The following is a 27,214-nucleotide window of genomic DNA, read 5'->3' on the forward strand; positions in this document are numbered from 1 at the left end:
AGCATGTTGGTACCACATGGGCAGTGAGTTTGGGTTGCGTTCACAACTTTACCCAGTGGTTAGAACAGTGCCTGGCACTTAGGAGACACTTCATGGATATGTGTTGAATGGAAGAACATAGCTTGGTGCCTGGCTGTGAGTCTGGAGAGAGAGGATGACTTTGCTCTTTTATGCTTATGTATCTAACAGTCCTCTTCCCTGCTCTGCCTTCTGGGGCCCACCCCTGGGATAGCCAGCAGAGACCCTGCACTAAATCAAGTCCCCTGAGTAGTCATCATGATGTGGACTTCCTCAGGGAGGTGCCTGGGTAAGAGGGGACTCTCACTGGTGAAGGCTCTTGGGTGTCTAGCAGCCAACCTTTGCCTTTTACAGATAAAGGGACTGGAGTACAGGATGACGTGTGAGGTGAAAGGTGAAAGGAACTAGGCTTTCTCCACCCAGTCGCTGGTGGATAATGTGCAGCACAAAAGGCCAGGGAGTAGAAGTGTCTTGGTCAAGAGACCACAGTTAGAGAAAAGAATGAAAGAACCCTAACTGAGCACCTACTATGTGCCAGATATTTTTCTAGACATCTGGACAATGCACACCAACCATGTTGTCCTGTTCTGTCCCTTGAACAATACTAAAAAGAGTAGCTATCCTGTTTATAGATGAGTAAACTGACATAGAGAAGGTAAGTAATTTACCCAAGGTCATTCATCAATTGAATTGATAGGACGGGGTTTGGAATCCCAGGCTCTAACTCATACCCGTGGGGTCCAAAGGTTTCAGTTCAGGTCCCAGCTCTGCCACTTCCTAGTTGTGAATGTGAAGAGTGTATTTTATTACTTCAGGCCTTGGCTTTATCGTTTGTACAACGGAAATATGAACCTGCCTTACACAGGACTCCCAAGAGGTTTGTGAGGATCAGATGAGGCCCAGCATTGGTTAACAATATGTAAATACTGAAAAGAACTTAAAAGCTGTTTCTGGCGGTGCCACACTGGGGCCTGGAACCCAAGTTTCTTCCTTTATGATGTCCTTGCAAATCCAATTCAGTTCGGTTGGGCTCATGCAGTTTTACAAGAAGAGCAGGCAAAGATAGCATAGGAGACAAAAAAAAAAAGATAGCACAGGAGACCAAAAAAAAAAAAGAGGCTCAGACAGAAGTGGGTTTGAGTGAGAGGCAGAAGCACTCAAGAATTTCTAGAAAGAGGTGGCAATCTGGCTAAAGGGGAAGCAGAGGTCTGGTCTTGAGAGGGCTTATCTTGAAGGCAAATCTCATAGCAAACGCACTGCTTTTATTTGGAGTGTGTTTTTATTAGGAGTAGCTTACAAGTTACTGATGGAGATTATGGACAATTAAAGCACCCAACCCACTCCCTAGTACGGACGGCTATTTGAGTTCCCACTGTGTCTCTCACTCTGAGACCTTAGACTTAAGGTCCCTGAACTCAGCTGCCACGGGATAACAGTTCCTCACTTGCTACAGTTAGTTGTAAGGATTAAAGAGCAAAAGACATGTGAAGCACAGACCTTGACACATAGTTACCACGGAGAAGTGGCGCCGGTCCAGCTTGGAAGGGCAGTTTTTTTTTTTTTTCCTCCTCTACATTTATTATTGCATTTGAATCCCAGACGCACCCAGTGCGCTGGGAAACAGGCTTAGAGACTCTACGGAAAGGCTGAGCGATTTGCTCACCCGCATAGAGTCATGCAGAGGTGGAACTGGCTCTTCAAGCCCGTGGTTTAGCAATCCCTCCTTGTCCCTGCCACAGGTTTCGATCCCGGCACCCCAGATCCTGAATTCCTGTGGCTGTCTGTATACAGGTGTACCCGGCTGGAGCCCGATCCGCCCGCGCCTCTCGGTTGGAACTCGGCCCAGGACCCAGGGCCCCGGTGCGCCGGAATTGGCGGAGGCAGGTATCCGTCTCGAAACGGGCGGTGGAGGTTGGAGGAAGTGCGACTACGGGGGCGGTCTCATTACTGTTTAGGGGTGGGGCTATGGAGAATATCGGTCTTTGATTGGCGGATGTGGCACTCAGGGGCGGGCCCTTCTGGGGGCGGAACGGGCAGCGCGGGAGGGGCGGCGCGGCGGCGTGATGAAGAGCTTGAAGAAACTGGCAGGGAAATGTCCGCCGCCGCCGGCTCTCGGGAGAGCGACTCTGCAGGTCTTTGGCGGTCTCTGGGAACCTGGGTTGGGGTTCTGGGCCGGGGGCGGCGGCAGACCCGGCCCGCGGATGGGCAGGGTCCGCGGTTTGGCCGGTGGACGCACGGGGCAAAGACCCAAAGTCTTGGCCCTTCGGAGGCGGGAACGCTGGGGCTGAAGTTCCGAGGGGATGTTATTCTCACCGGCGTGGTGAGGGCGGGAGGACGGCTGTGTGGTACTCCGGAACTTGGAGCCTGAGGCTGTAGTAGAGCGCCGATCCCGACTCGCTGTGTGCCCTGGAGCTGGTCGCTCTCTCTCTCTGAGCCTCAGTTTCTCCATCCTGACCTTCCGAGGTTGGCTTGTGTTGGAGGTGCGCTCGCCATGACAGAGCCTTCCTTTGGGCGAGGAATGGTGTGTGTATTGGGCTGCCTGGCTCCCTTGTCAGTCTTTGGCCCGTGTGATAGATGGGTCTGTGCCCGGATCTGGGGTCCAGGAGAGCCCTGTCCACCGTGGGCCTGGAGGCCCGGATGAGGTTACAGGTGAAAGGGACCAGATTTTTTCCACCCAGCCCTTCATGGGTCATGTTGTGCGGCACAAAAGGCCAATTGTTGAGCAGAAATTTCTCTTTTGGAAAGCGAAAGGCCCAGGGCTGAGGTTTGCGTCAGTCTGGTGCTTTGGGAGGACCTGCAGACCTGTATGTTCTGGACAGCTCCTTGATTTTCTGCAAAGGCTCTCTGGTGTGTTTTCCCCCTGGGTGTGCCCTTGCGGCTCCAGTTACGTGTGAGCTTTGGCATAACCACTGGTACCCAATCGTGCCTCTTTTCTCAACCCTCTGCGAGAGAGGAAGAGTCTGCCGGGTAGCTGTATTAAGTGTGGGCCAGCACTCCACTTGCTCTTATAAGGCTTGGAAACTGTGAGGGGCCGGGGCGTCGGGGGTGGGGTGCGGAGAGCGGGTTGCACAAAGTTTGTAAAATGAGAGGAAATTGGGTGAGCAAAAGACTTCCTTCAGTGCTTGTGCCTTTCCCTCAGAGGCGTTTGAAGCGCCTGATGGTGCTGATAGTTTGCATCTTTCTTGGGCTTATCTCAGCTCACTCGAAGTACTTGATCTTGAGACTGCTGTTGCTTCAGTTCCCATGATGTCCTGGGCTGTGGCACTGCTCACCATTAAGAACAGGCCCCGGGGCCGCAGAAAGGGGCGGGTCATGTGCATGCCGGGGCCAGGTTGCTGGAGCGCTACATGCCCTAAATGGTGAGAGAGGTCTTCTGGGAGAGGTCAGGACAGCTCTGCAGCCAGTTATCTGCCCCTGGGTGATAAATGTGCTGGGACCTCAGAGGCTTTTGTTTGCTCTCAAAAAAACAAAACCTAGTCACATGCTGGTGAGGAATTATTGTCAAGGTTTTGGTTTTATTTTTAGTTTGAAATGATTTGGCCCTATCATAATACCTACAGTAAGTGGGCTTACACTAAATTGCCAGGTTTAATTTAAATTTAATTTTAATTAAATCGAATTAATTGAATTCATAAATTAGTTTAATTTAAGTTGCTAAATGACTCCTGTTAAAACTGCTAAGAGATGGCACCAAGCCCCCAGGTCTGCGTCTCATCTCTGTTTCCAAAGTTGCTCGGGCCTCAGGAGAGTCACGTCTTCTACAGCAGGTAGGAGAAACTTTTAGGGCCAGCATGTGAAGGTGCTCTTATCCTGAAACCCCTTGGGGATCCTGCATAGGCCTCCGCAGTCCTCCATGTTATTGTATAAAATGTCCTTCTGCACTTCATCCTAGGCACAGGCAAAGACCTGGAGCCATGTTCTGGAAGATTCTGAGGCATGCACTAGAGAGGGAAGGAACTACTCAGAAGTCCCATTGGGGCTGATGTTCGTTCATTTGTTCTGGATAGTCCAGGCCCCAAGGGAAACAGGTAGTGGATTTGGTTCTTCCTATATGCATATGATCAAAATACCCACTTCCTGATAGCCTGAGGAAGCAACCCTAGGCAAAAGGCTGCTTAAGATGCTATTTGTGATGTACTTTAGTAGACACAAGGCTCTCTCCGGGAGCTGACAGTCCAGACATTGAGGTAAGGGAGTGCAGGGTTAGCTCAGCAGGACAGTGGTCCTTACAGGGTGAGCCAAGGGGGTAAGGGCACCTCAAAGCCCTGGGTATTTTGGCAGCAGGATGAATCTGGTCTTCACATCGCGCCTTTGCCTCGGTGGAGAAAGGAGAGATCTCACTTTGAGGCTTCTCTCCAAGTGGTCCATCCTTTGATTTGTCTCTGCTGAGTCCAGGGGTGTCAGGCCAAGTTTGGTAGCGCTCAGAGTCCCCATCCTCAGGGTCAGAGTGGTGTCTTTGAGCTAAGACGTGATGTGGGAAAGAGACGGACCCCTGGTTGTAGGGCAGCCCGTTCATCCGATTGTCTTGGCCTCTTCAGCTAGGACGTTGCACTGGTCTCAGACAGGTGGCTATCGCGGGTGAGGGTTTTCTGCCTCTTCACTTATTTGCTCCACTCTACGTAGCTTTTTCTGTCTTTAAAAAGAAATAAGGACAGAATGCTTCCTTTTTTTTTTTTTTTTAATGTTTTATTTATTTCTAGGAGAGAGAGAGAGAGACAGTGTGAGCAGGGGAGGGTCAGAGAGAGAGGGAGACACAGACTCTGAAACAGGCTCCAGGCTCTGAGCTGGCAGTCAGCACAGAGCCCGACGTGGGGCTTGAACCCACAAACCGCGAGATCATGACCTAAGCGAAAGTCGGACGCTTAACCGACTAAGCCACCCAGGCGCCCCAGAATGCTTCCTTATTTCAGTCCAGCAAGTGAAGGTGCTCTTATCCTGAAACCCCTTGGGGATCCTCCATAGACCTCTGCAGTCCTCCGTGCCGTTGTATAAAATGTCCCTCCTGGGCACAGGCAAAGACCTGGAGCCGTGTTCTGGAAGATTCTGAGGCATGCACTAGAGAGGGAAGGAACTACTCAGAAGTCCCATTGGGGCTCTTTGGGGCTAATTTAACAAAGCGGTAATAACACACAAATGCTGGTCTTTTGAAGTGGTTTTCTTATTCCATGGCTGATTCAAAATGAGGCAGCTTTGTAGTAACTCAAATTTAGAATGAGATACGCCATGAGTATTTTTGCCCCTGGAACCCAGGAAACAGCATTACAATCTGTCTGGCCTGAGAAAGGAAATGAATGCTATTTATATCTCAGGGCAGCATAAAGGGTAACCTAGATTACCAGGGTAGAAGCCAGAGAGAATGTGGGAAAAAGAGCCCCTGGGTTGGTCTCTCTCTCTCTCTCTCTCTTTCAAGAAGTAAAATCTGTGTGACCAACCTATCCTTTTAGCAGCAAAGAGGAATTCGAGATGTTTATCCTGCAGGTAGGAACATTGCCCATCCTCTCTGTCTTTGTGGGAAGCTCTGCAGGCCCCTAAGCAAATGAGTTGGGATCAATTTGTTTAAACAAAAGAGAACTGTGCTCCTTTTTTCTTCCTCCTCTTATTGTTCCCTTCTCCTTTTTCCCTGTTTGTCCCATTTAACCTCATCTTTGTTTCTAGAACAGGAGAGCCCCCTGAAGACTTTTCTTTCCCTCAGAAAACAATTTGGGTTGGAATTCTACAGCGGGAGCCTAGTGCAAGCGAGGTAACCCACAAACATTCATTTAGAAGTGGAGCTTTGCACAGAAAAATCCTCAGGGATGGAAGGTTCAGGAAAGAGAGGCATCAATATTTATTAGAGGGAAGACAGGGTTGGAAGAACATAGAAAGAAGCCAGCTGACTTGCATGTTTTCTTTGCTGCTTAAAATGTACTGTGACAGATTTGTAGGCTTTACCACCCCTGATGCATATACAAACTGAAACTAGCAAAAATGAATGGTGAGGATTTGAACCAAGTGTGTGTCTCAGTGGCCTGGATATTTTTACTTTTACATTCCTTATTGCACCTCAGTACCGTATTAGACACATCCCTTGACTTTCCTCTCTTCCATCTATGCAAGGAGAGTGAACGTTTGCCTCTGAGAAGGTCACCTCTAACTTACTGAGAGCACCTTTCATTTGGGAAGCGCATTCAGGAATTATAAATGCCTGCTTCCCAGAGCTTAGAGACTGGTTGCCCTCTTCAGGGCCTATCCTAGGCTGGTTTCTTCCAGATAACTTCTCATTATCTTCTTACTGCCCTCCCTTCCTCCAATTTCTTTTCCATGAATGCAGTCACCTCAAACCCTGGTCATCCTTGACTCTTCCGTCTTTTCTTCTTTTTTTAAATAATTTTTTAATGTTTTTATTTATTACTGAGAGACAGAGAGACAGGGCATGAGCAAGGAAGGGGCAGAGAGAGGGAGAGACACAGAATCCAAAGGAGGCTCCAGGCTCCGAGCTGTCAGCCCAGAGCCCGACATGGGGCTCGAACCCATGAACCGCGAGATCATGACCTGAGCCAAAGTCGGACACTCAACCGACTGAGCCCCCCAGGCTCCCCCTCTCTCCTCTTCTAATAACCACATTATTTTTTAATCCCCATAGTTCACATAAGTATCTTCTTACTTGAATGAACCCAGTGGTCTCCATACAAGTCTTCCTAACCTTAAGGCTGCCTCTCCCTCAGGATCACCTTTGACTCCAGCCTTTATCATGCCCTACTATTTTGTATGTGTACTTGAATGTTGTGCCACTCTCTGTTGCCCACAGAATAAAGTTCAGATCCTTTTGCATGACAGTTCAAGTCCTGCACAGCCTGGCTTCAGCCCCCTCTTATCTCATCTACTCTTATCTGCCCCAACTCACCTTCATTTCCTCTTTCTTCAACTCAACTGCTTGTAATTTCTGGATAAAGCTCTGTGCGTTTTCATCTCTGTTGACTGCTCATTCAGCGACATTTTTACAAGCTTGAACTTGCTGCTGTTAGCATTTTGCGTCCTCTCTCCTCCCCACATGCCAGCCTGAATGCCTTGAACATCACCAGGTGCTCAGTGTCTATGGTCTTTGAGCTATAGAGACCCGTGCAGTTCATCAGCTCAAGTGCTTAGTCACTTGAACAACTCCTGTCCCCTTCCTCTTCCAGAATGCTCTGAACTTCTCTCCCCTCCCTTCCTGGCTTGCTCTTACCCACTTCTCTTTTCAGCTTTATCACCAGACCACAGAAGGTCCAGTGAAGGGAAAGCCTGGAGGGAAAGAGTCAAGTCTGTCCAATAACCTGTCACCACTGCAGCCAGTTGCTGTGAAGTGGTCGCACTGGAGTCATCCTCCTTGAAAGCTAAACTGGTCATATTTAGTCCTTGCCAACCTAAGTTGGATTTGCACAAGGTGCAGGTTAGAGTTTGAGTCCACGGCTTATGGGTCTGCAGGACACAGGATGTGTTTGTAGAGAGGTCTAAAGGAACAAAAGAGAGAAAACTGAGAAGCATGGCTATTTGACTCTTAAGAAAGTAACAGAACTGGGTCGCCTGGGTGGCTCAGTCCATTGAGTGTCCGACTTCGACTCAGGTCATGATCTCACAGTTCGTGGGTTAAACCCCCGCCTTGGGCTGTGTGCTGACAGCTCAGAGCCTAGAGCCTGCTTCGGATTCTGTGTCTCCCTCTCTCTCTGTCCCTCCCCCACTCATGCTCTGTTACTCCCTGTCTCAATAGTAAATAAACTTTAAAAAAAATAAAAAAATAAAAAAAAGAGAAAGTAACAGAACTATTTGGGATGCTGGCCAGGCTGACAACTGTTTGTAATGCGGTGCCCTGTATTATAGGCTTCTTTCCACAGTTTCTCGCATTGTGCCCTATACTTAGCTCCCCCCACTCCCTTTTTAAAAAATAGACTCTACGCCTGATGTGGGGCTTGTTCTCACGGTTCCGAGATCAAGAGTCATGTGCTCTATTGATGAGCCAGCCAGGCACCCCTGGACCCCTTCATCATAGAGTAAAATCCAAACTACATGGTGTTCAAAATCTTATATTTTGGTCATATATTACTAGTATATATCTATTACTAAAAAATCTTTTGTTTAAAACATTTTTTTAATGTTTATTTTTGAGAGAGAGAGAGAGCAGAAGAGGGGCAGAGAGAGAGGGAGGCACAGAATCTGAAGCAGGCTCTAGGCTCTGAGCTGTCAACACAGAGCCTGACATGGGGCTCGAACCCACAAACCGCAAGATCATGACCTGAGCTGAAGTCTAACACTTAACTGACTGAGCCAATCAGGCACCCCTAACAAATCTTTTAAAATAAAAACTTGTTTATAAAAATATATTGCTATCAAACTATTATTATTATTAGCAGTTACCATTTATTAAGCACTTACTGTGGTTCTATGGGGCTCACAGTATGCCACAGAAGTTCTGTAAGAGGATATCCATTTCTCAGATGGAGAGATTGAGGCTCAGAGAGGGTAGATAACATGCCTGTGATCATTCACTGGTCAGTGACAGAGTTGAGAATAGAACACAAGTTGTCTGTTTGAATCTAATGCTTGAGCCCTAATCTCTGTACTCTACTTCCATGTCTCCTAATGCTTCTCAAGCAAAACTTTTCCTTTCTACTTGTTTATACTCCTAATTATTACTGTTTTCTGAGGATACCATAATGCCATCCATGTCTTTGTACTGAAATTATTTCTTCTGCCAGAAATACTTTCTGAACCTCACATTTTTCTGATAGTTGATATCATTTATTGGCTACAAACTCTTGACCCAGATGCCTTGGGTTTGAATCCTGGCCGTGCCATTTATTATCAGCGTGTCCTGGGGCAAATTAGTTACCTTCTGGTCCATAAAGTGCAGATAATAATAGCACTTACCTGATGGAACAGTTTTGAAGTTCCATGAAACACATGTGTAAAGTGTTTAGAACTGTGTCTGGCTGTAGTAAGCCTTAAGAATTTGCTGTTAATATCATTCATGATAATAGTACATCATTGTCATTAGTGCAGCCTGATGTGGATTCTGTATAGTTGGATCTGGATCTGTTTATCTTCCTGTGAATTGAATGTATCTCTCATTGTAATGTGTCACCCTGTCTCAGACTGAGAGAGCCCTTGGGATGGCCCCCTCTGTGTCACTGATAGGCACTGAACCAACTCACTCACTCCAGCCAATTTGAAACATCAGGTATTCTGCTCGCATGGTTTTGCAGGTTCTTCTGGTGTGCTGGATTTGGAATGCCAAGGCCAGTGACTGAGAAGATAGGAAGGGACATCCTCCTAGACCTGTCTAGTAGATACTCCGCAAGGGTAGGACATGATCTCCACCCAGCAATGACAGCCACACACACACACACACACACCCAGTGGACGCCATGGTGGTACTTTTGCTTTGTTATCCGAACAGACTCAACCCTTCTATTCATTTGCTACTTACTTCTGTGAGTTGATAGTTTCCTTGAAGATCTTGTGCTCGAGCTTGTAAAGGGGGAGACTGTGGAGTCCAGCAGATCTGGGTTTTAACATCTAATGTGATTAGGGGATAATTGATAAATGGCAGTCTTCATTTTCAGAGCAGCAGGGGATTAAGAATGGAAGAGGGGTGGGGGGGTGGTAGAGGGTAAAGAATTAACAGTTCCTGTCTGTCTGCTGTGTACCAGGCATTGCGCTAGGCTCTTGACCCAAGTATATTTCATTCAGTTATTCTTTTGGCTTCTAAGTTTTGTGGTATTACCTGCATGTTACAAATGAGGACACAAATGTAGTAATTTGCTTGAGGTTTCATATGAGGTCATGGACAGAGCCAGTAAAAGAGCCAGATCCGTTTTATTCCAAAGCCCAACGCTTGTTTCCAAAAACACTAATTTCTCTTAAAAGTACCACACCAGTTATATGGACCAGAAGGCCTTCAGAAGTCGGAGGGATGACTACTGAGGATAGTGTGGGGAAGGTAGTGGGGCTTTGGGAAGAAGGGGAAGGAGTGAAGGCTGGGCTTTGCAAGAGAGGTGGGTGGCAAGTAGGAGGGGCTTCCCCTGGAGGCAGGGGTGAGAGTGGCATGCAGGGCAAACCTGTCTGTTTAGATCCAGCAGTTTTTAGGTGAGTGAGGAGAGCCAGTTTGCAAAGGGCCTCATCTGCCAGTTCGACCAGTTTGTATCTCAACCTGCAGGCAGCGGTGCAATGCTGAAAGCTTTAGAGCAGGGAGACCTAATATCAGAGTTCAGTCTGGCCGCATCCAGAGACCAAGTTGGGTAGTGAGAAGTGGGAAGATCCTGTAGCGGGAGACTCTTGTGACCAGAGAGACTTGATGTCCTGAGGAAAGGCATCCTTGGGAACAAAGACATTGGTGGCTGACCAGCTCCTGGGGCCCTGGGGCTAGAGGGGTGGGTGGATGGCAGGGTTGCAGACTGGGCTGGTGGGGACAGGGCTGGTGCAGGTGACAAAGGGGGAGCTCAGGGAGAGGGCCCCAAGTCAAACTGCAGCTTTACCTTGGCCCCAGCCACGCACATTGTTGTGGAAATGCCTCCAGTTGGCAGTGGTGGACCAGGCAGAGCTGGACAGCTCCGTTTGGAGTGAACTGTGGTGGCCGATGATTCTTTTTTTTTTTTTTTTTTTTTTAAAAACGTTTTTTATTTATTTCTAGGAGAGAGAGAGACAGCGTGAGCAGGGGAGGGTCAGAAAGAAAGGGAGACACAGAATCTGAAACAGGCTCCAGGCTCTGAGCTGGCAGTCAGCACAGAGCCCGACGCGGGGCTCGAACCCACGAACCGCGAGATCATGACCTAAGCGAAAGCCGGACTCTTAACCGACTAAGCCACCCAGGCGCCCCGGTGGCCGATGATTCTTGTGGAGAAGAGAAGTGGGACGCTGTCCACTGTGGTAGCCACATGTGGCCACTAACATTTAATTTAGGGGGCACCTGCGTGGCTCAGTCGGTTAAGCATCCAACTGTGGCTCAGGTCATGATCTCATGGTTCGTGGGTTCGAGCTCCACATCGGGCTCTGTGCTGACAGCTCAGAGCCTGGAGCCTGCTTCGGATTCTGTATCTCCCTCTCTCTTTGACACTCCCCTGCTCACGCTGTCTCTCTCTCTCTGAAATAAATAAAAAACATTAAAAAAATAAAAAAAAACATTTAATTTAGGTAAATAAAATACCAAATTCAGTTTCCCATTCACTCCAGAAACATTTCAAGTGTCTCAGTGTGACACTGGCAGTGAAGCTGTAGAACCTTTTGGTCATTACAGAAAGTTCTCTTGGACAGCAGTGGTTTAGTCTGGGAGTCCCTGCAAATAACTAGGGGACCTGCAGGGGGGAATGGAGCGATAGGTGGAGACAGAAGGAATCACTGAATTAAGAAATAATGTTCCTGGGGGTGGGGGAAGAGAATAAAGAATGCTGCTGCTCTTGTACAGTTCTCCAGAGAGGTGTAGGGTACTTGGATTTGGGTTTGAATTTTTTTTTCCTTGCATGATATCATGTTTTAGAAAAAGCCCCAAGCCTAAGGTGGTGATAGGCTGGCTACAAGATGTTGGCATAGAGACCCTGCCTCTTGTCTTTGTTTTATAGATCTGGGCCTTCAACAGGTCTGGTTTGGCTTCTAGAGCACCTTTTGGCCTTGAAGTGAGAGAGAGCCTCCAATTAGCCACAGGAAAAGAACACAGCAGTTGTATACGGCACATATGCTGTTATCTCTGGTTGGTGGAAGAGGCCAAAGCTAGAGAAATTAGGTAACTTGCCCAAGGTCATACAGCTAGTGACTGGCAGAGTCTAAATTGGAACCTGGGTCTTTGATTTCAAAACCTGTGATAAATGTATATAAAATACAGTCCACATCGTAGCTGATTTGGGAAGTGCCTATAAGCAAACAGCAAAAGAAGTCCCACCCCTGAGAAATGATTTCTGTTCACATTTTGGTTTCTGCCCTTCCAGGCTTTCCAATGTGTGTATGTATGTGTCTGTAAGATTTATCGGTATATTTATAAACTTGTGTTATAGATGGACATAGACACACACTCTAGTCCTTTCTGATGTGTGTAGAGACGCTAGGCCATGCTCTTAACTACCATCTTCAGTCCCTTATCGGCAGTTCTGAAGTCCTAAAAGCTCCAAAGACTAAAACCAAATTTTTTTGGTAAGTTTGGCCCAGGCCCACTTTGGCAGCAAGACTTGCTTGAACTGACGTGAGACTATTTATAGGTTTTATTTGTCCCACCACATTTTACTACTGCTAAGTTGCACTGTGGAAATATTAAAGTGTTTGATTCCTCAGTGTTGCCCTCCGGCTCTGCTGGGGGTGTTGTATTACATACAGCATAGGTCACGTTTTAGCTTTCTAAAATCCCCCAAATTCCGAATTCCAAAGCACAGTTGGCCCCAAGTGTATAAGCATACAAGATCAGAATTGTGATCCATTTAGGCTCTACTGCCTCTTGGGCCAAGGAAGGAGCCTCCAGCGCGGTGTTGTCTGTTTTGCCAGGCATGGAGAAAGGTTTTGAGTCTGTAAACTATACAGTGCAATGCACAGAATTTGCAAGAACAAAACACTTCTGCAGTTTTATGCATCCAGACCAAGCTGTTACCATGGTTGACCTACTTACTAGGTAGGCTCTTACAGGGAAATGGTTTCACTTGTAGGTGTGAAAGGTGGTCATCAAGTAAGCACCCAGAAATGGCAGTGAGCTTGGTCTCTGCCCTGTGGCTCTTTGTTCACTGTGCGTTTGCTCACTGCCTGATATGTTCCATTAAATGCGGTAAGCCCAGGGCCACAGAGGAAAAAACATCAGCCCCTACTCCTAAGAAGTTTGTGGTCTAGCTAAAGAAGTAAGACTAAAAGAGGTAAACACAGTGACAGTTCTATTATGATAAATGCCTTGATCGAGGCAAGTACTAGTATGTGAAGATACAAGGAGAGGACCAGTAGAAGACCTTTTGAAGGGGATGATGAACGCTGAGCAGAATCTGAAAGGATGAATTCTACCACTTGAAGGTGGGATTGAAGAGTGGTTAGGATCAGGGGTGGGGTGAGGAGGCAGCATCTAAAGAGAAATCATGGGGGGCACCTGGGTGACTCAGTCGGTTAAGCATCCAACTTCGGCTCAGGCCATGATCTCACAGTTCATGGGTTTGAGCCCCGTGTTGGTCTCTGCTGACAGCTCAGAGCCTGGAGCCTGCTTCAGATTCTGTGTCTCCCTCTCTCTCTGACCCTCCCCTGCTCATGCTATCTCTCTCTCAGAAATAAAAAAATACATAAAAATAAATAAAGAGAAATCATGGGACACCTGCGTGGGTCAGTTGGTTAAGTGTTCGATTTTGGCTCGGGTCATGATCTCAGCGTATTTGTATTCGAGCCCCGCGTTGGGCTCTCTGCTGACAGCTCGGAGCCTGAACCTGCTTCAGATTCTGTGTCTCCCTCTCTCTTTGCCCTTCCCCTGCTTGTGCTTTGTCTCTCTCTCTTCAAAAATAAATAAACATTAATAATAATACAAATAATAATAAAAGGAGAAATCCTTTTAGTGTGACTGGATGGGGGCAGTGGGAGATGGGGCTGGAAAGGGGATCAGGGCTAATTACAAAGGTCCTTGTGTGTAATACTCATAGGTTTGGGGTTTATTCCACAGGTGATAGAAATTACCGTGGGAGGGGTGCCTCAGTGGCTCAGTTGGTTGAGCATAAGACTCTTGATTTTAGTTCAGCTCATGATCTCACAGTTTGTATTTGGGATCACCGCTTGGGATTCTCTCTCTCCCTCTCTCCCTCTCTTTCTGCTTCTCTCCTGCTCATGCATGTACACACTCTCTCTCTCAGAACAAATAAATAAACTTAAAAAAAAAGAAGTTATTATGGGATTAAAGACACAGGAATGACCTCAGATTTGTGTTTTCTTCTAGACGGTGGCAGAATGGACTGAAGGGAGGCGATGATGGAGGCAGGGAGATCATTGAATGTGCTTTCCAGAAATAGTAAGGGCCTAACCTAAGGCATGACAGTGGGGATAGGGAAGAGGGTCACGTATAAAAATATTTAGGAGAGAGGATTTATAGGACTTAGTGAATGAGCATGGGAAGAAAGGAAAAACCCAGATGTCATCTGTTAGATTGGGTGACAGAGGATTGGAAGTCTGAGGTTGGAAAAAGGGCAGAGTGGGAGTAGGGAAGCAGAAGAGGAGGAAGAAACGGGAAGCTGTGGTCGAGAGGGAGCTGGGGGGCTGGGAGATGGTAAATTTGGTAAAGAGCTGTGACGGCCAGCTGCTGTGCTAGGTTCAGGGGAGAAGAGATCCCGAGAAGACTGTCCTGGGGCTGGAAATCCCCCCAGGTCACGCCTTCAAGTTTCCATGCACAGAGTGCAGAGGGAAGATGTTCTTGTCCTCGCTGGGCTGGCTCCTGCGGCAGACGTCGTGATGGAGGCCTGCAGGCGATTTTCCAGGACGCTGCCCACTCATGGACGGAAGCTGAATCCATAGGGACAAACCACCTGTCCCCAGGAGATGTTCTTTCAGTCTGGCCCTTCCTAGGAACTTACTAGGCCTTCCAAGGCCCTTCCTAGGCACCCCCTAGATCCTGAGTCCTTAGAAAGCACTGACGTGCAGGAACAGAGCTCTAACCTTAATTTGCCTTTGCTCATTGTAATTTGCATTTGCCCCATGAGATACTTACACTGAAGTCCCTGCTTTATAAATGAAGAAACTTAAGACCCAAAGAGAAGAAGGAATTTCTCCCACAGGAAGGTAATGGTACAGCCTAGCTTCAACTTCAGTTTCCTGAGACTTGCATACATTTAACACTCCGCGCCAGGTGCTGTTCCAGGTCCCTGGGAAATAGCAGAAAGACCAAGCCCCTGCCTTCCAGAGCTTACGGTTTAGTGGGAATAGCCTCCAATAAACTGATCAGTACTTACAAGATATAGTATCAAATGGTATTAGCACTAAAAGGGAAAATTTCACAAGACTGTGGATTCCCAAACTGTGTGGCGAGGTACCCTGGGGCTCTGCAGTGAAGTCACGGGTGCTGTGGGACATTTGAAAGTTCGAAAGTCAGTACAGGGGATACTTGACCTCTGTTTTAGCTCGAGGTAGTTCACAGTTTCAACATTAGATGGTGCTGCATTCCTTTTGATGACATCGTATTGAAAGGAAGGTGAAGCTGGGTTTTTGGTGGTTGCTGTGATCAAAAGCAAGGAGAGGCGTTTGGGGAGCTCAGTGGTTAAGCGACCGACTCTTGATTTCGGCTCAGGTCATGATCTCATGAATTCAAGCCCCATATCAGGCTCTGGGCTGACAGCATGGAGCCTGCTTGGGATTCTTTCCCTTTCTTGGTGTGTGTGCCCTCTCTCAAGATTAATAAACGTAAAAACAAACAAAAATGGAGGGGCGCCTGAGTGGCTCAGTTGACTGACTGTCCAACTTCAGCTCGGGCCATGATCTCATGGTTTGTGAGTAAGTTGGGCTCTGCACTGACAGTGCAGAGCCTGCTTGGGATTCTCTCTATCTGCCCTTCCCCTATTCTCTGTCTCTGTCTCTGTGTCTCTCTCTTAAAATAAATAGACTTAAAAAAAATTCCATGCAAAAATCAGTGTGGCACGTTATATGTGATGTCCAATCAGATTCCAAAGTTTGAAAGTTTGCGCGGTACCCAACAGGCACACACATCTCATCAGTAGGTAATTGTGGTTATTTAAAATAAAATAGAAATAGTATTTTTTTCCTTCTATTTATGTGTATTAGTTTTCAAACTGCTGCTTAAGTTGTTAGGCCTTAAATACTTAGTAATTTATTTGGCCCTAACTACTTGAACAGCTCTGTTAGCTATTTCTTTTGGCCTAGAAGCTCTTTGAAAAAATCACAGACAGGAAGGGTACTGTGAACAGAGGAAGTTTAGGAAGTTCTGGAGAAAGAGAATAGAGTGATGTGGGGTGGTAGGGTTGTAGATCGACAACCTGATGTAGACATCAGCCTCCTGATGTCTGAGCAGAGGCCTGAATGAAATGGAGTGAGTAATGTGGACATCTGAAGGAAAAGCATTCCAGGCAGAGTGACCAGCAAGAGCAAAGTCTCTGAGTTGGGAATGAGCTTGACGTGTTCTAGGAACAGCAGAATAGGAAGTGGAGCCCAAGCCGACTGAGTGAGACAGAGCATGGTGGATGAGGCTGGAGAGATGTGGAGGCCAGGTTAGGTAGGAGCTGAATGATCTAGGTTGGAGCAAGGAAATTTGGGAGCAGTCAGCATGTAGGGTGGTTTTTAAAACTCTGAGACTGAGGGGGCGTCTGGGTGGCTCAGTCCATCAAGCGTCTGACTTCGGCCCATCATGATCTCATGGTTCGTGGGTTCCCACATCAGGCTCTGTGCTGTCATTGTGGAGCCTCCTTGGGATTATCTCTCTCCCTCCCTCTCAGCCCCTCCCTTCCTCTCAAAATAAATAATAAATGAACTTTCAATAAAAAACAAGACTCTGAGACTGAGATCACCTAGCTGGGAAAGAATGTAGCTGAAGAAGCTGCCATGCCAAGACCTAGCCTGGACTCATTCCTGCGGACGGGGGTAGGATACTCAGAAAGAGGAGCCTTCAGAAACTAAAGAAGTGTTTATGGCGGGAGGGCCTGGTTCCTATCATGTGCTTCCAGAAAGGCTGAAGTGAGCTTAGCTGAAAACAAGGGAACTGACCCCTGGATTTGGCAACACAAAGCTTATCAGTAACTTAACACAGCAGTTTTAGTAGGAGCGTGGAGACACATGCTTCACCTTGAAGGTAGAGTGTTCACCTACATGATTTGGAATTCTTCAGGCAGATTGGTCTTTTCTTCTCCATTTATTTGTTTATTCAGCTATTTGTAGTGCTGTGGACTGATGGCTATTTCTTTTATACTTTGAATTATAACCCGGTATTGTTGCTCATCATTCTAGCTGTGACCATTGGAGCTCTTTTAGTTGGCTCCTGTGTCCATTTGACATACTCCCCTCATTGTGGGTGTTTTTATTTTATTTTATTTTCTAAATGTTATTATTTTTTTGAGAGAGAGAGAGGGAGGGAGAGAGATACAGGATATGAAGCGGGCTCCCCATGGACATCAGAGAGCTGATGTGGGGCTTGAACACATGAGATTATGACCTCCCCCAAAGTCGGACACTTAACCAACTGAGCCACTCAGGGCCCCTATTTTTTTTTTTTTTTTTTGAGTACTTTCTTGTTTTCTGGCACTACAAAATGCTCCATCTTGTATATTTCCTACCCCAGACCTAAGATAACCATATCTCAAGGAGCCCTGGTTCCTTTTATTGGAGAATAAATGGTATTAGAAACCAAGGTCTGGGCATTAAAGAGTGGTCCTTGCTACTGGTGTGTACTTGCTTCTAGGCCCTCTTAGCCTAAGGAGCAAAGAAATGTATGTGTGTATACTTATGTGTGTCTCTCTGTATTTCTACGTGTAACCATATGTATCTATATTAGGTAAACATGAACTCATGCTGATAACTCCAGCTCTAATCCACTACTACATGGGTCATTCTAGCTTCTTCCCCTGGTTTATCTGGAACCTCTTTACCCCAGCAATGAGACACCCAGCTTCCACAATCCATTGTCTGTTTTCTTTTTCTTTTCTTTTTTTTTTTCCTTTTTTCAGTTCATTTATTTATTTTGAGAGAGAGAGGGGCAGAGAGAGAGAAAATCCTAAGCAGGCCCGCCACTGTCTGCATGGTGGGGCTTAAATCCATGAACTGTGAGATCATGACCGGAGCCAAAATCAAGAGTTGGATGCTCAACTGACTGAGCCACCCAGGCACCCCTCCTCTCTCTGTTTTCTTAAGTGTTAAATTAAATTCCAGGATCCAGGCATAGTGGCTTCAGAATTGTTAACCTATATCCCCGTGGGAAAAAGCATTTCAGCTAGAGTTTAGTGCTTGCCTACAGTTCATTTTGCCTTTAGTCTTAATGGACTACATGAGTTCCACTCATTTCCAAAGTTACTTAGGTCAGCACTTTTTTCTTCTTTCCTCTTCATTGAAGCTATTCATACATTTGTAATAAAGTTAGATTTTTTTTGTCATTTTCTCCTTTTGGTCCAGGATCCCCTAACCTCTGAAATGATTTTTAAAATTTTTAAAAAATGTTTCTTATTTATTTCTGAGAGAGAGAGAGATAGCGTGAGCAGGGGAAGATCAGAGAGAGAGGCAGATACAGAATCTGAAACAGGCTCCAGGCTCTGAGCTAGCTGTCAGCACAGAGCCTGATGCGGGGCTCGAACCCACGAACCGTGAGATCATGACCTGAGCCAAAGTTGGACACTTAACCAACCACTCACCACCCAGGAGCCCCTGGAATGATGTTTTAAATTTGCATACATTAAAGTTCACTCTTGTGCTATAAGGTTCTATGGGTTTTAGAGCCTATAGAATGTCATGTATCCATCATTACAGTTTCTTGAAGAATAATTTCACTAACCTAAAAAGTCCCCTGTGCTTCCCTCACTTAATCTTTATGCACCCAGTGAACACTTGACAACCACTGATTTACTTAGCACCTCTAAATTTTTGCCTTAACCGTTATATGATATAACTGGAATCCTACAGTGTGTAGCCTTTTCAGATTGGCTTCTAAAGTATGTGTTTAACATTCATTCATGCCTTTTTGTGATTTGGTGACTCATTTTTTATTGCTGAATAATATTTCATTATATAGATGTATCATGGTTTGTTTATCCTGTCACCTATCAAAGGATGTCTTGGTTGTTTTCAGTTTTTGATGACGAATAAAGCTGCTATAAACATGTGCAGGTTTTTATATGGACATAAAACTTCAAATCCATAAGTATCCAGGTATGTGATTGCTGGGTCATAATGGTAAGGCTGCATTTAGTTTTGTTAAGAAACTACCAAACTGCTTGCAGAATGGCTGTACCATTTTCCATTTCCGCAATCAATGCATGAGAGTTACTGTTGCTCCACATCCTTGCCAGCAATTGGTATTGAAACTTTTTGGTTTTCAGCCATTATAATAGGTGTCCCCCGTATGCTGTTCACTAACTCAAGTATCTTGGTTGTCTAAGCTTTAGAGTTCAATGAGAGTAAGGCAAGAGAGGTAGAATACAGTTGTGGATTTGGTTCTCAGAAATAACTAGCTAGCCATGGGGTCGTAGAAGTCTAGAAACAACCTATTCTAGTTTCCTTTCTTACTTTTGTTGTATGCTGAACACAATGGGAAGATGACCTGAAACTTCCAAAAGAACACTACCGACTTGAGCTTAGATGTTATATATTTATATAAGACGCATAAGGGATAAGGGACACATAAGGGATTCACCCAGTATTTTCTGTTGAGTTGTTGAGTGATTGAATTGCTTGTGTGCTGGCTAGTATGCTGGCTGATGGGGATTCAGTGATGAATAAATCAGAGTTGTGTCCTCAGTAAGCTCACAGTCTAACCGGGGGGACAGTTCCAATACACAGCAATTGAGGCTATAATGAATGACATATGGGGAGCTTTGGGAACACAAGTGGAAGGGCATCTGACCTTATCTACGAGGAGTCGGAGACGGCGTCTTAGAAGTGACCTTGGAGGGGCGCCTGGGTGGCTTAGTCGGTTAAGCGTCCGACTTTCGCTTAGGTCATGATCTCGCGTTTGTGGGTTCGAGCCCCGCGTCAGGCTCTGTGCTGACTGCCAGCTCGGAGCCTGGAGCCTGTTTCAGTCTGTGACTCCCTCTCTCTCTGACCCTCCCCTGCTCACGCTGTCTCTCTCTCTCTCTCCTAGAAATAAATAAAAAAAAAAAAAAAAAACCATTTAGAAGTGACCTTGGAAGATGTGGTCTATACGTAGCAGGGCTTGGCTAACTAAGTACAGTCCATGGGCCCAATCCAGCTCACTGCCTGCTTTGTACAGCCTGTGAGCTAAGAATAGTTTTTATAGTTTTAAATGCCTGTAAAGAATTAGAAGAGAATATTTTTAGTGACATTTAAAACTTATATAATCTTCAGATTTCAGTGTCTATAAATAAAGTTTTATTGGAACAGAGCCATGCTTATGGCTCCTTTTACATTATGACAGCAGGGTCAAATAGTTGTGATGGGAGACTATAGAGCCTGCAGGTCCTTGGACATTTACACTCTGCCTTTTGCAGAAAAGTTTGCTGATCCCTGGCCCCAGGATGGGTAGGCGTTAGCTGTGTAAAGCAAAATGAGGAAGAAGGAAGTGGGTTTCTGATGAGATCATGATATAACTGCATTGACTTTAATATACTTAGACTGTGACTATCAAGGGGGTAGGGAGCCAGAGGCCTGTGGTGAGAGGTGCACATGGACAGGTGGGCAGGATTCAGACCAGAAGGAGAGTTGGCAGCCATACTGGGAGGTTTGGGTCTATCCAATGGAAAGCTTTTAACAGATTTTAAGTGAAGTGATTAGCCTTCCTTAAAAAAAAATAATAATAATAATCCTGTGGCCACAGTGTAGACTTTGGGTCAGAAATGAGGTGAGAAAGGAGACCGGGAGACTATTATCAGGTTTTTGAAGTCATTCATGGGAGACACTGGTAACATGGGCCAGTAAGGAGACATTGGAATATATTGATTTGAGAGGCAAAATTGAAAGACCTTGTTGATTGATTGGAGGTATTGAAAAGTAATTTTTCTCATGTTTCAAATGTGTGTGTATGTGTGTGTGTGTGTGTGTGTGTTTAACTCCAATATTTGTTATTTTTGTGGTTCTATAAATGCGTGGTTGAAAAATCCATGTTTAGTAATAGTCTTCAGGGCAGAATTCTTTCGTGATGTTTCATGCCTCCAATGCTCCTTGTAACTTGTGTGTTGAAACAGCATCTTTCTGTGGCTGTTTTCTGTTGACAAGAGATTTGGCTGGCTATCTATCTATCTATCTATCTATCTATCTATCTATCTATCTTCCTTTCTTTCTATCTATCTATCTATCTATCTATCTATCTATCTATCTTTATTTATTTTTTAAGTAGGCTCCACATCCAGTGTAGAGCCCAACATGGGGCTTGAACTCACAACCCTGAGAACAAGACCTGAGCTAAGATCAAGAGTTGGACACTTAACCGACTGAGACACCTAGGCATCTCACAGATTGGGCTTTTAAGGGGCAAAGAAACTGTTGGAAGATTAATTTTCCTTTTCAGGTTTATCTTGGTTTAATAACTGTCCCCAAGTATCTGTTTATTTATTGAAAGTTCTTGGTGTGCTCTTTGGTTTTTGAGGGAATTTGTTAACAATGACAAGTGCTTCTCATCTTCTAGAGCACTTATTAGATCCTTTCTAGTGTTACATCTCTGACCCTTGCCTCTTTCCTCCTTGAACTTGAAGTCCCAGTTGGAGTAAATGGTAGTGAGATATATTTCATAATATGCTGTAAAGTATATTTCATAGTATGCTGTGTGGTTCCAAAGTTCTTACTCACATGTCAACTATTTGATCCCTACAGTAAACCTGTGAGAAGGGCAGGGTAGGTCCAATCACTGACATTAAGAGGTTGGATGACTTGCCCCAAGTCAAGAGGTCAGTAAATAGTAGAGCTGGTGATGGAGCTTAGGTCTGGAGATTTCAGTTTTATTCTTTCTGTAATGCACTCCGTTTCTAGGAAAAGGAAGTCAGACCAGTGGGATATTTAGGTTTCAGAAGTAAAGATCTCTGGATGAAATGCTTGGTTTTTCCTCCCTCTCTCTATGCTCTGGGAGCTTTACTCAGACACCAGAATAGACCTTTCCTCTGCTTTCAAGCAGTATGTGGACAGCCAGTGATTGATAGACTACAGTTTGAGAAGTGGAGATCTGTATATTAAAGTATATGTAAGTGTGTTTTCATTCCGTCCCCCTCCCTTTAGGCGTTTTTGACTTTGATGGTTCGAGGTCAGATGGGAAAAGCCTGCTTGTGGACCAAAGCTCTTGGGGTCAGGATACAACAGACAACTTACTTACAAGGTAATGCACTCTCCCTTCATTTGTGCCTCTTAGGGCCACAGTTTTCCTTATTGTAGAACTGAGACCGTTACTGTGCATGATGTAAGTTGGCCCAGGGTGGCTGGCTTAGGAGATGTTGGACACTTCCTGAGCATTTACTGTGTATGCCCTGCTCTGCCTTTTCACCTGAATTATCTTATTTTAACCTAAGACATTGGTTCTATTATCTTCTCTGTTTTACAGCTACAGAAACAGGTGAAGAAGGGACTTTATAGAATTTACCCTAGATCCAGACCTAGCAAGTAGCCTATTTAGGGTTTGAAGCTGGCAGTCTAACCCTACCTTAGAAATGTAGAAGATGAGAAACATTTTTATTTCTCCCAACCAATCTTTTAGGAGTTTCTGGACTCTGAAGATACTTTTTTCCGTTTTTATGTTCCCTTTTCTTTTTTTCTGATGTGCTATTATATTTAGCCTGTACACCAGTGCCCCCTACTGATCATAGCTGGAATCATCTGGTCAAGATAGATTAAAAACTTGCTTATTTGTGTTAATATTTTAATTATGCACTGAAGCAGCAATGAATAATCCCTGAACTTTATTTATTTTTGTTTAAGTTTTACTTATTTATTTTTAAGTAATCTCTATACCCAACGTTCGTCTTGAGCTCATGACTCCAAGATCAAGAGTGGTACACTCCACCGACTGAACCAGCCAGGCGCCCTGGAATCTCTGAACGTTAAATGATAGCTAGATCTGTCATTCTCAGCTCACTTTTAATTAGTATGTATTTGATATAATACCAGATATTTATGTGGTATTTATTTAGTGTCAGAAGTTATGGGTGCTTTGTATATCTTAATTCATTAAGTAATCATCAACAAAAATTTCTGTGCAGTTATTAGGATTATGTTAGCTGAATGTGTCAAATTTAAAATTTTACTTAACTTAAAAATTTTTTTGATGTTTGTTTTTGAGGGAGGGAGGGAGAGAAAGAGAGAGAGAGAGAGCGAGCGAGCACAAGTGGGGAAGGGACAGAGAGAAAGAGGGAGACACAGAATCTGAAGCAGGCTCCGAGGTCTGTGCTGACAACTTGGAGCCTGACATGGGGCTTAAACTCATAAACCGTGAGATCATGATCTGAGCTGAAGTTGGATGCTTAGCTCATCCACTTCTGGGTGGAAGAAGGCCACCCAGGTGCCCCTATTTTGCTTAACTTTAAATGTTGGCATTTGAATAATTTTTAGTATGACTGTTAAAACTGCACAAATAAAAAGGAAATACAGATTTTCTTGTTCTTTTATTTTTGATTATTCTTGTGAAATAGAGATACAGCAGAACTGTCAAGTCAAAGGATCTGGATAGTTTTATAGTCTCGTTACATGAAGCATTAGAGTCTATAAAGAGCATTGTCAAATCTGGGTTGTAATCCATACTCTGTGGCCATCTAACTGGATGGACCATTGATGATGCTAGGTCTCATTTGTCTTATTTGAAAAAGAAAGGGATTAAATCAGAATGTCTTCAAGGCTCCCCACCCCGATCTGAGATCTCTATCAGAAAATCTCGGGACCGGTGTGCTATACAGTCAACAACATATAAGTTTATTTAATTGCACATAGAAATAGTGTTGTCTTTGACTTTGGCCTGTTTTAACTTTGGAAACTTGTAACTTTATGTTCACATATTTTGTCATGGGGAGACTCATCAGAATATGGTAAATTTCTGTTTGTTTGTTTTTCTAGACAGAATAAATCCAAGTCTGACATCAGTGACATGGTTCGTGCCTCCACTATCACAGTATCAGACAAGGCTCATATTTTATCAATTCAGAAGTTCGGGCTGCGAGATACAATAGTGAAATCACATCTAGTGCAGAAAGAAGAGGATTATACCTATATCCAGAACTTCAGGTAGCTAACGGGGTGGACTGTTTTCAAAGCAAGATGATCTCTCAGCTGTCTGAAATGTAAGCACTTCCCCCACCTCCATACCCTGGATTTGGAAGCAAATCCTTCTATAGAGTCCCGTCATTTTCGAAATGATCATTTCCTTTCACTCTTCATTGGTAGGCATTTATTCTTGTGCCTTTTCTGGCTGGGCAGGTGGTAGTGTGGTAGAGCGGCAGTGACACAACTTGCAAAAAGTTATAGCAATATTTGAAGAGATATAAGGGCCAGAAGACGGAATGATATTCTGAAATTTGCATATCTCTTGGTCATTCCTAGCCTTTGAGGAAAGTCATTTATTTTTTTATTTTAGAGAGAGAGAAAGAGAGAGAGCACATGTGCATGAAGAAAGTCCTTTATTTATATGTTTGTTTATTTTTGAGAGAGAGAGAGCACATGTTCGAGGGAGGGGCAGAGAGAGAGAAGGAGACAGAGGGTCCGAAGCAGGCTCTGTGCTAAGAGTGGAAAGCCCCATGTGGGGCTCGAAATCACAAAGCACAAGATCATGACCTGAGCTGAAGTCAGACACTTAACTGACTGAGCCAGCCAGGTGCCCCTGAAGAAGTCCTTTAAATTGAAGTTAGTGAATTGAAGTTAATGTTTGGTAATCTTTTTAGACGGGATTACTGGAAGTGAACTGAATAGAGGTTGCAGATTCTGCCAGATCTTTTTAAATCCGTGCACTAGGACTATACCACAAGGTAATATCGCTGCCAGGTATATAAAGAGTCACTTGTGAACACTGCTGTTGCTCTCCTTCTGAAAGTAACAAGGTTCTTCTTTTTTTTTTCCCCCCCCCAGTTCCCTAGCATACACAAGGTGAAGAATCATTTTGTGGATTATGGCTCTCTAACGTGTTTTAAAGCTAAACAGGAATGTTCAGAGTAGGCCCATCCTGTTTGAAGTCCTCATGAAAGCACCAAACACCATGGCAGACTGCAAGTCACCGTTTGGTGCCACAGTCTTTGGTCTAGGTTAGGTGTGACGTTTCTTGCCTTAGAATTCTACTCCAAAGAGACTGAAACTCGGCAAAGTCAGCATAGGATGCTTTCTCCTGTCACCTTCATAGTTCCCCAAGTGATTCATCGGTTTTCTTTGTTGACAGGTTTTTTGTGGGAACATACAATGTGAATGGCCAGTCCCCCAAAGAATGCCTCCAGCCCTGGCTAAGCCATGGCATTGAGGCCCCAGATGTGTACTGTGTAGGGTGAGTGCCTCTCTTCTTGGTCGTCTCTGTGTCTCGAGAAAGTACGACTGGGGTTGAAGGGACAGGGACCTGAATGTATAACTGCATTTTTGCAGCAGGTGAAAAATGAGCATGTGCTTAATAACAGCTGCTTCTCTGTTTGATGTTCTTCCTCGTGGTAAACAAATTTCTGGCACCATTAAAGTGATGTGCTTGGCGTTTAAATGCTATTATTATTTTTAAAAAGTTTTATTTACTTTTTTTTTTAAGAACATTTTTTAAATGTTTTTATTTATTTCTAGGAGAGAGAGAGAGACAGCGTGAGCAGGGGAGGGTCAGAGAGAGAGGGAGTCACAGATTGAAACAGGCTCCAGGCTCTGAGCTGGCAGTCAGCACAGAGCGCGATGCGGGGCTCGAACTCACGAACCACGAGATCATGACCTAAGCGAAAGTCGGACGCTTAACCGACTAAGCCACCCAGGCGCCCCTTTATTTACTTTTTAAATAAAAGTTCTTAATAGTTTTTATTTATTTTTGAAACAGAGAGACAGAGCATGAGCGGGGGAGGGGCAGAGAGAGAGGGAGACACAGAATCTGAAGCAGGGTCCAGGCTCTGAGCTATTAGCACAGAGCCCAATGCGGGGCTCAAACTCACAAACCATGAGATCATGACCTGAGCTGAATTTAGACGCTTAACCAACTGAGCCACCCAGGCGCCCCAAAATGCTATTATTTAATTGTTAGGGTAACTCTCCTATTAAAATCACTACACCTTGAACTGACTTTCATCATTTAGACATTCAACACTTTGGGGTGCCTAGGTGGCTCAGTCGGTTAAACGTCTGACTTTAGCTCAGGTCATGATCTCACAGTTCGTGGGTTCGAGCCCTGCGTCGGGCTCTGTGCTGACAGCTAGTTCAGAGCCTGGAGCCTGTCTTTGGAGTCTGTGTCTCCCTCTCTCTCTGACCCTCCCCTGCTCATGCTATCTCTATCTCTCTCTCAAAAATAAATAAAATGTTAAAAAATAGCACTTTGTTGGTCATAAAGCAAAGATATCTTTTGGCAAGGAAGGAAGGGTAGCTTTTAAAAAGCCCCATCAGTCTTTTTTTTCCCCCCTCCATTTTTCTATTTTCTTACCACTGCCCTGGGCACTATGGATAGGTTGGGGCAGCAAAGAAGCCTGTATGTAAACTGGGAAGGGCCTAGAATTTGGAATTTATATAGACCTAGGTGTGGCCCTCAGTTTGCCATTTGGTGGTTGTGTGAACTAGTGGGCTCGGGTGTGAAATGGAGATGCTTCCAGCTGCTTCACCGGCTGGTTATGGAGAGAAAATGGCTGAAAGTACTGTTGGTTCCTTAGCATTTAGTCCCTTGGCTCCAAGTGTTCATTTTTCTCCCCTCTTGAGGGCCCTGCGGTTTAGCTGGAGAGCTAGGACACACGCATCTACACCAACCTGAGGAGATGTTGTTTCGCCCGTGACCTTTCTCTGTCTGACTACTTGCTGCTTATAACAGGTTCCAGGAGCTTGACCTGAGTAAGGAAGCCTTTTTCTTCCACGATACCCCGAAGGAAGAAGAGTGGTTTAAAGCTGTATCAGAAGGTCTTCATCCAGGAGCCAAGTACGCAAAGGTAAGAGGGGGTCAGTGACCTTTCATTTTATGTTGCCATGCAGGGAAATTCTAAGACCGTTCTTGACTTTTCCTGTGAAGTAAAAGTCCTGGCTTATCATAAGCCAGTCCTGATTATTTCAGTTCCAAGTCCTCCGGAAGAGGCGCTTTGGGTAGGAATGACGCAGGTCTTGGCCCCGGGAGGCTGTCCACGGTATCACATAGCATGTTCAGTGAGCTGAAAGGTGATTATCCCGTGTCCTGTTCTGAAAAAGGAGACATGTTGGCCTCCGGAGCCAGCTTCGAGACTGCTTTTCCTCTGGGACATTAATTTCCGTTTTCAACGCTGTTTCATGCTGTGACCTGAGTGTTTGGCTCTATTGTCCAGGTGAAGCTCATCCGACTGGTTGGGATTATGCTGCTGTTGTATGTCAAGCAGGAACATGCGGCGCACATCTCTGAGGTGGAAGCGGAAACCGTGGGGACAGGAATCATGGGGAGGATGGTGAGGTTTCGCTTGCTATGCTCGGCACACCAGTGGCCTTGACCCCTAGG

The 27,214-nt window shown here is 45.2% G+C and overlaps 1 protein-coding gene across 3 annotated transcripts in view; it reads left to right on the top strand.

Moving 5' to 3' along the window:
• INPP5B (inositol polyphosphate-5-phosphatase B) overlaps positions 1-27,214 on the top strand; it is a 49,722-nt gene that overhangs the window by 7,221 nt on the left and 15,287 nt on the right. For 2 of the 3 annotated variants that reach the window (XM_039244452.1, XM_039244455.1), the window contains 6 exons: positions 1,758-1,898; positions 21,841-21,937; positions 23,662-23,829; positions 24,971-25,072; positions 26,567-26,681; positions 27,048-27,164. In XM_039244452.1, the coding sequence (XP_039100383.1) occupies positions 1,758-1,898; positions 21,841-21,937; positions 23,662-23,829; positions 24,971-25,072; positions 26,567-26,681; positions 27,048-27,164 (740 nt within the window). The remainder of the gene's footprint in view (positions 1-1,757; positions 1,899-21,840; positions 21,938-23,661; positions 23,830-24,970; positions 25,073-26,566; positions 26,682-27,047; positions 27,165-27,214) is intronic. The other variant, XM_039244453.1, reaches the window with a different exon arrangement.

Source organism: Hyaena hyaena, unplaced genomic scaffold (assembly GCF_003009895.1).
Source record: "Hyaena hyaena isolate Hyena2069 unplaced genomic scaffold, ASM300989v1 scaffold_237, whole genome shotgun sequence".
NCBI classification, from domain to species: domain Eukaryota; kingdom Metazoa; phylum Chordata; class Mammalia; order Carnivora; family Hyaenidae; genus Hyaena; species Hyaena hyaena.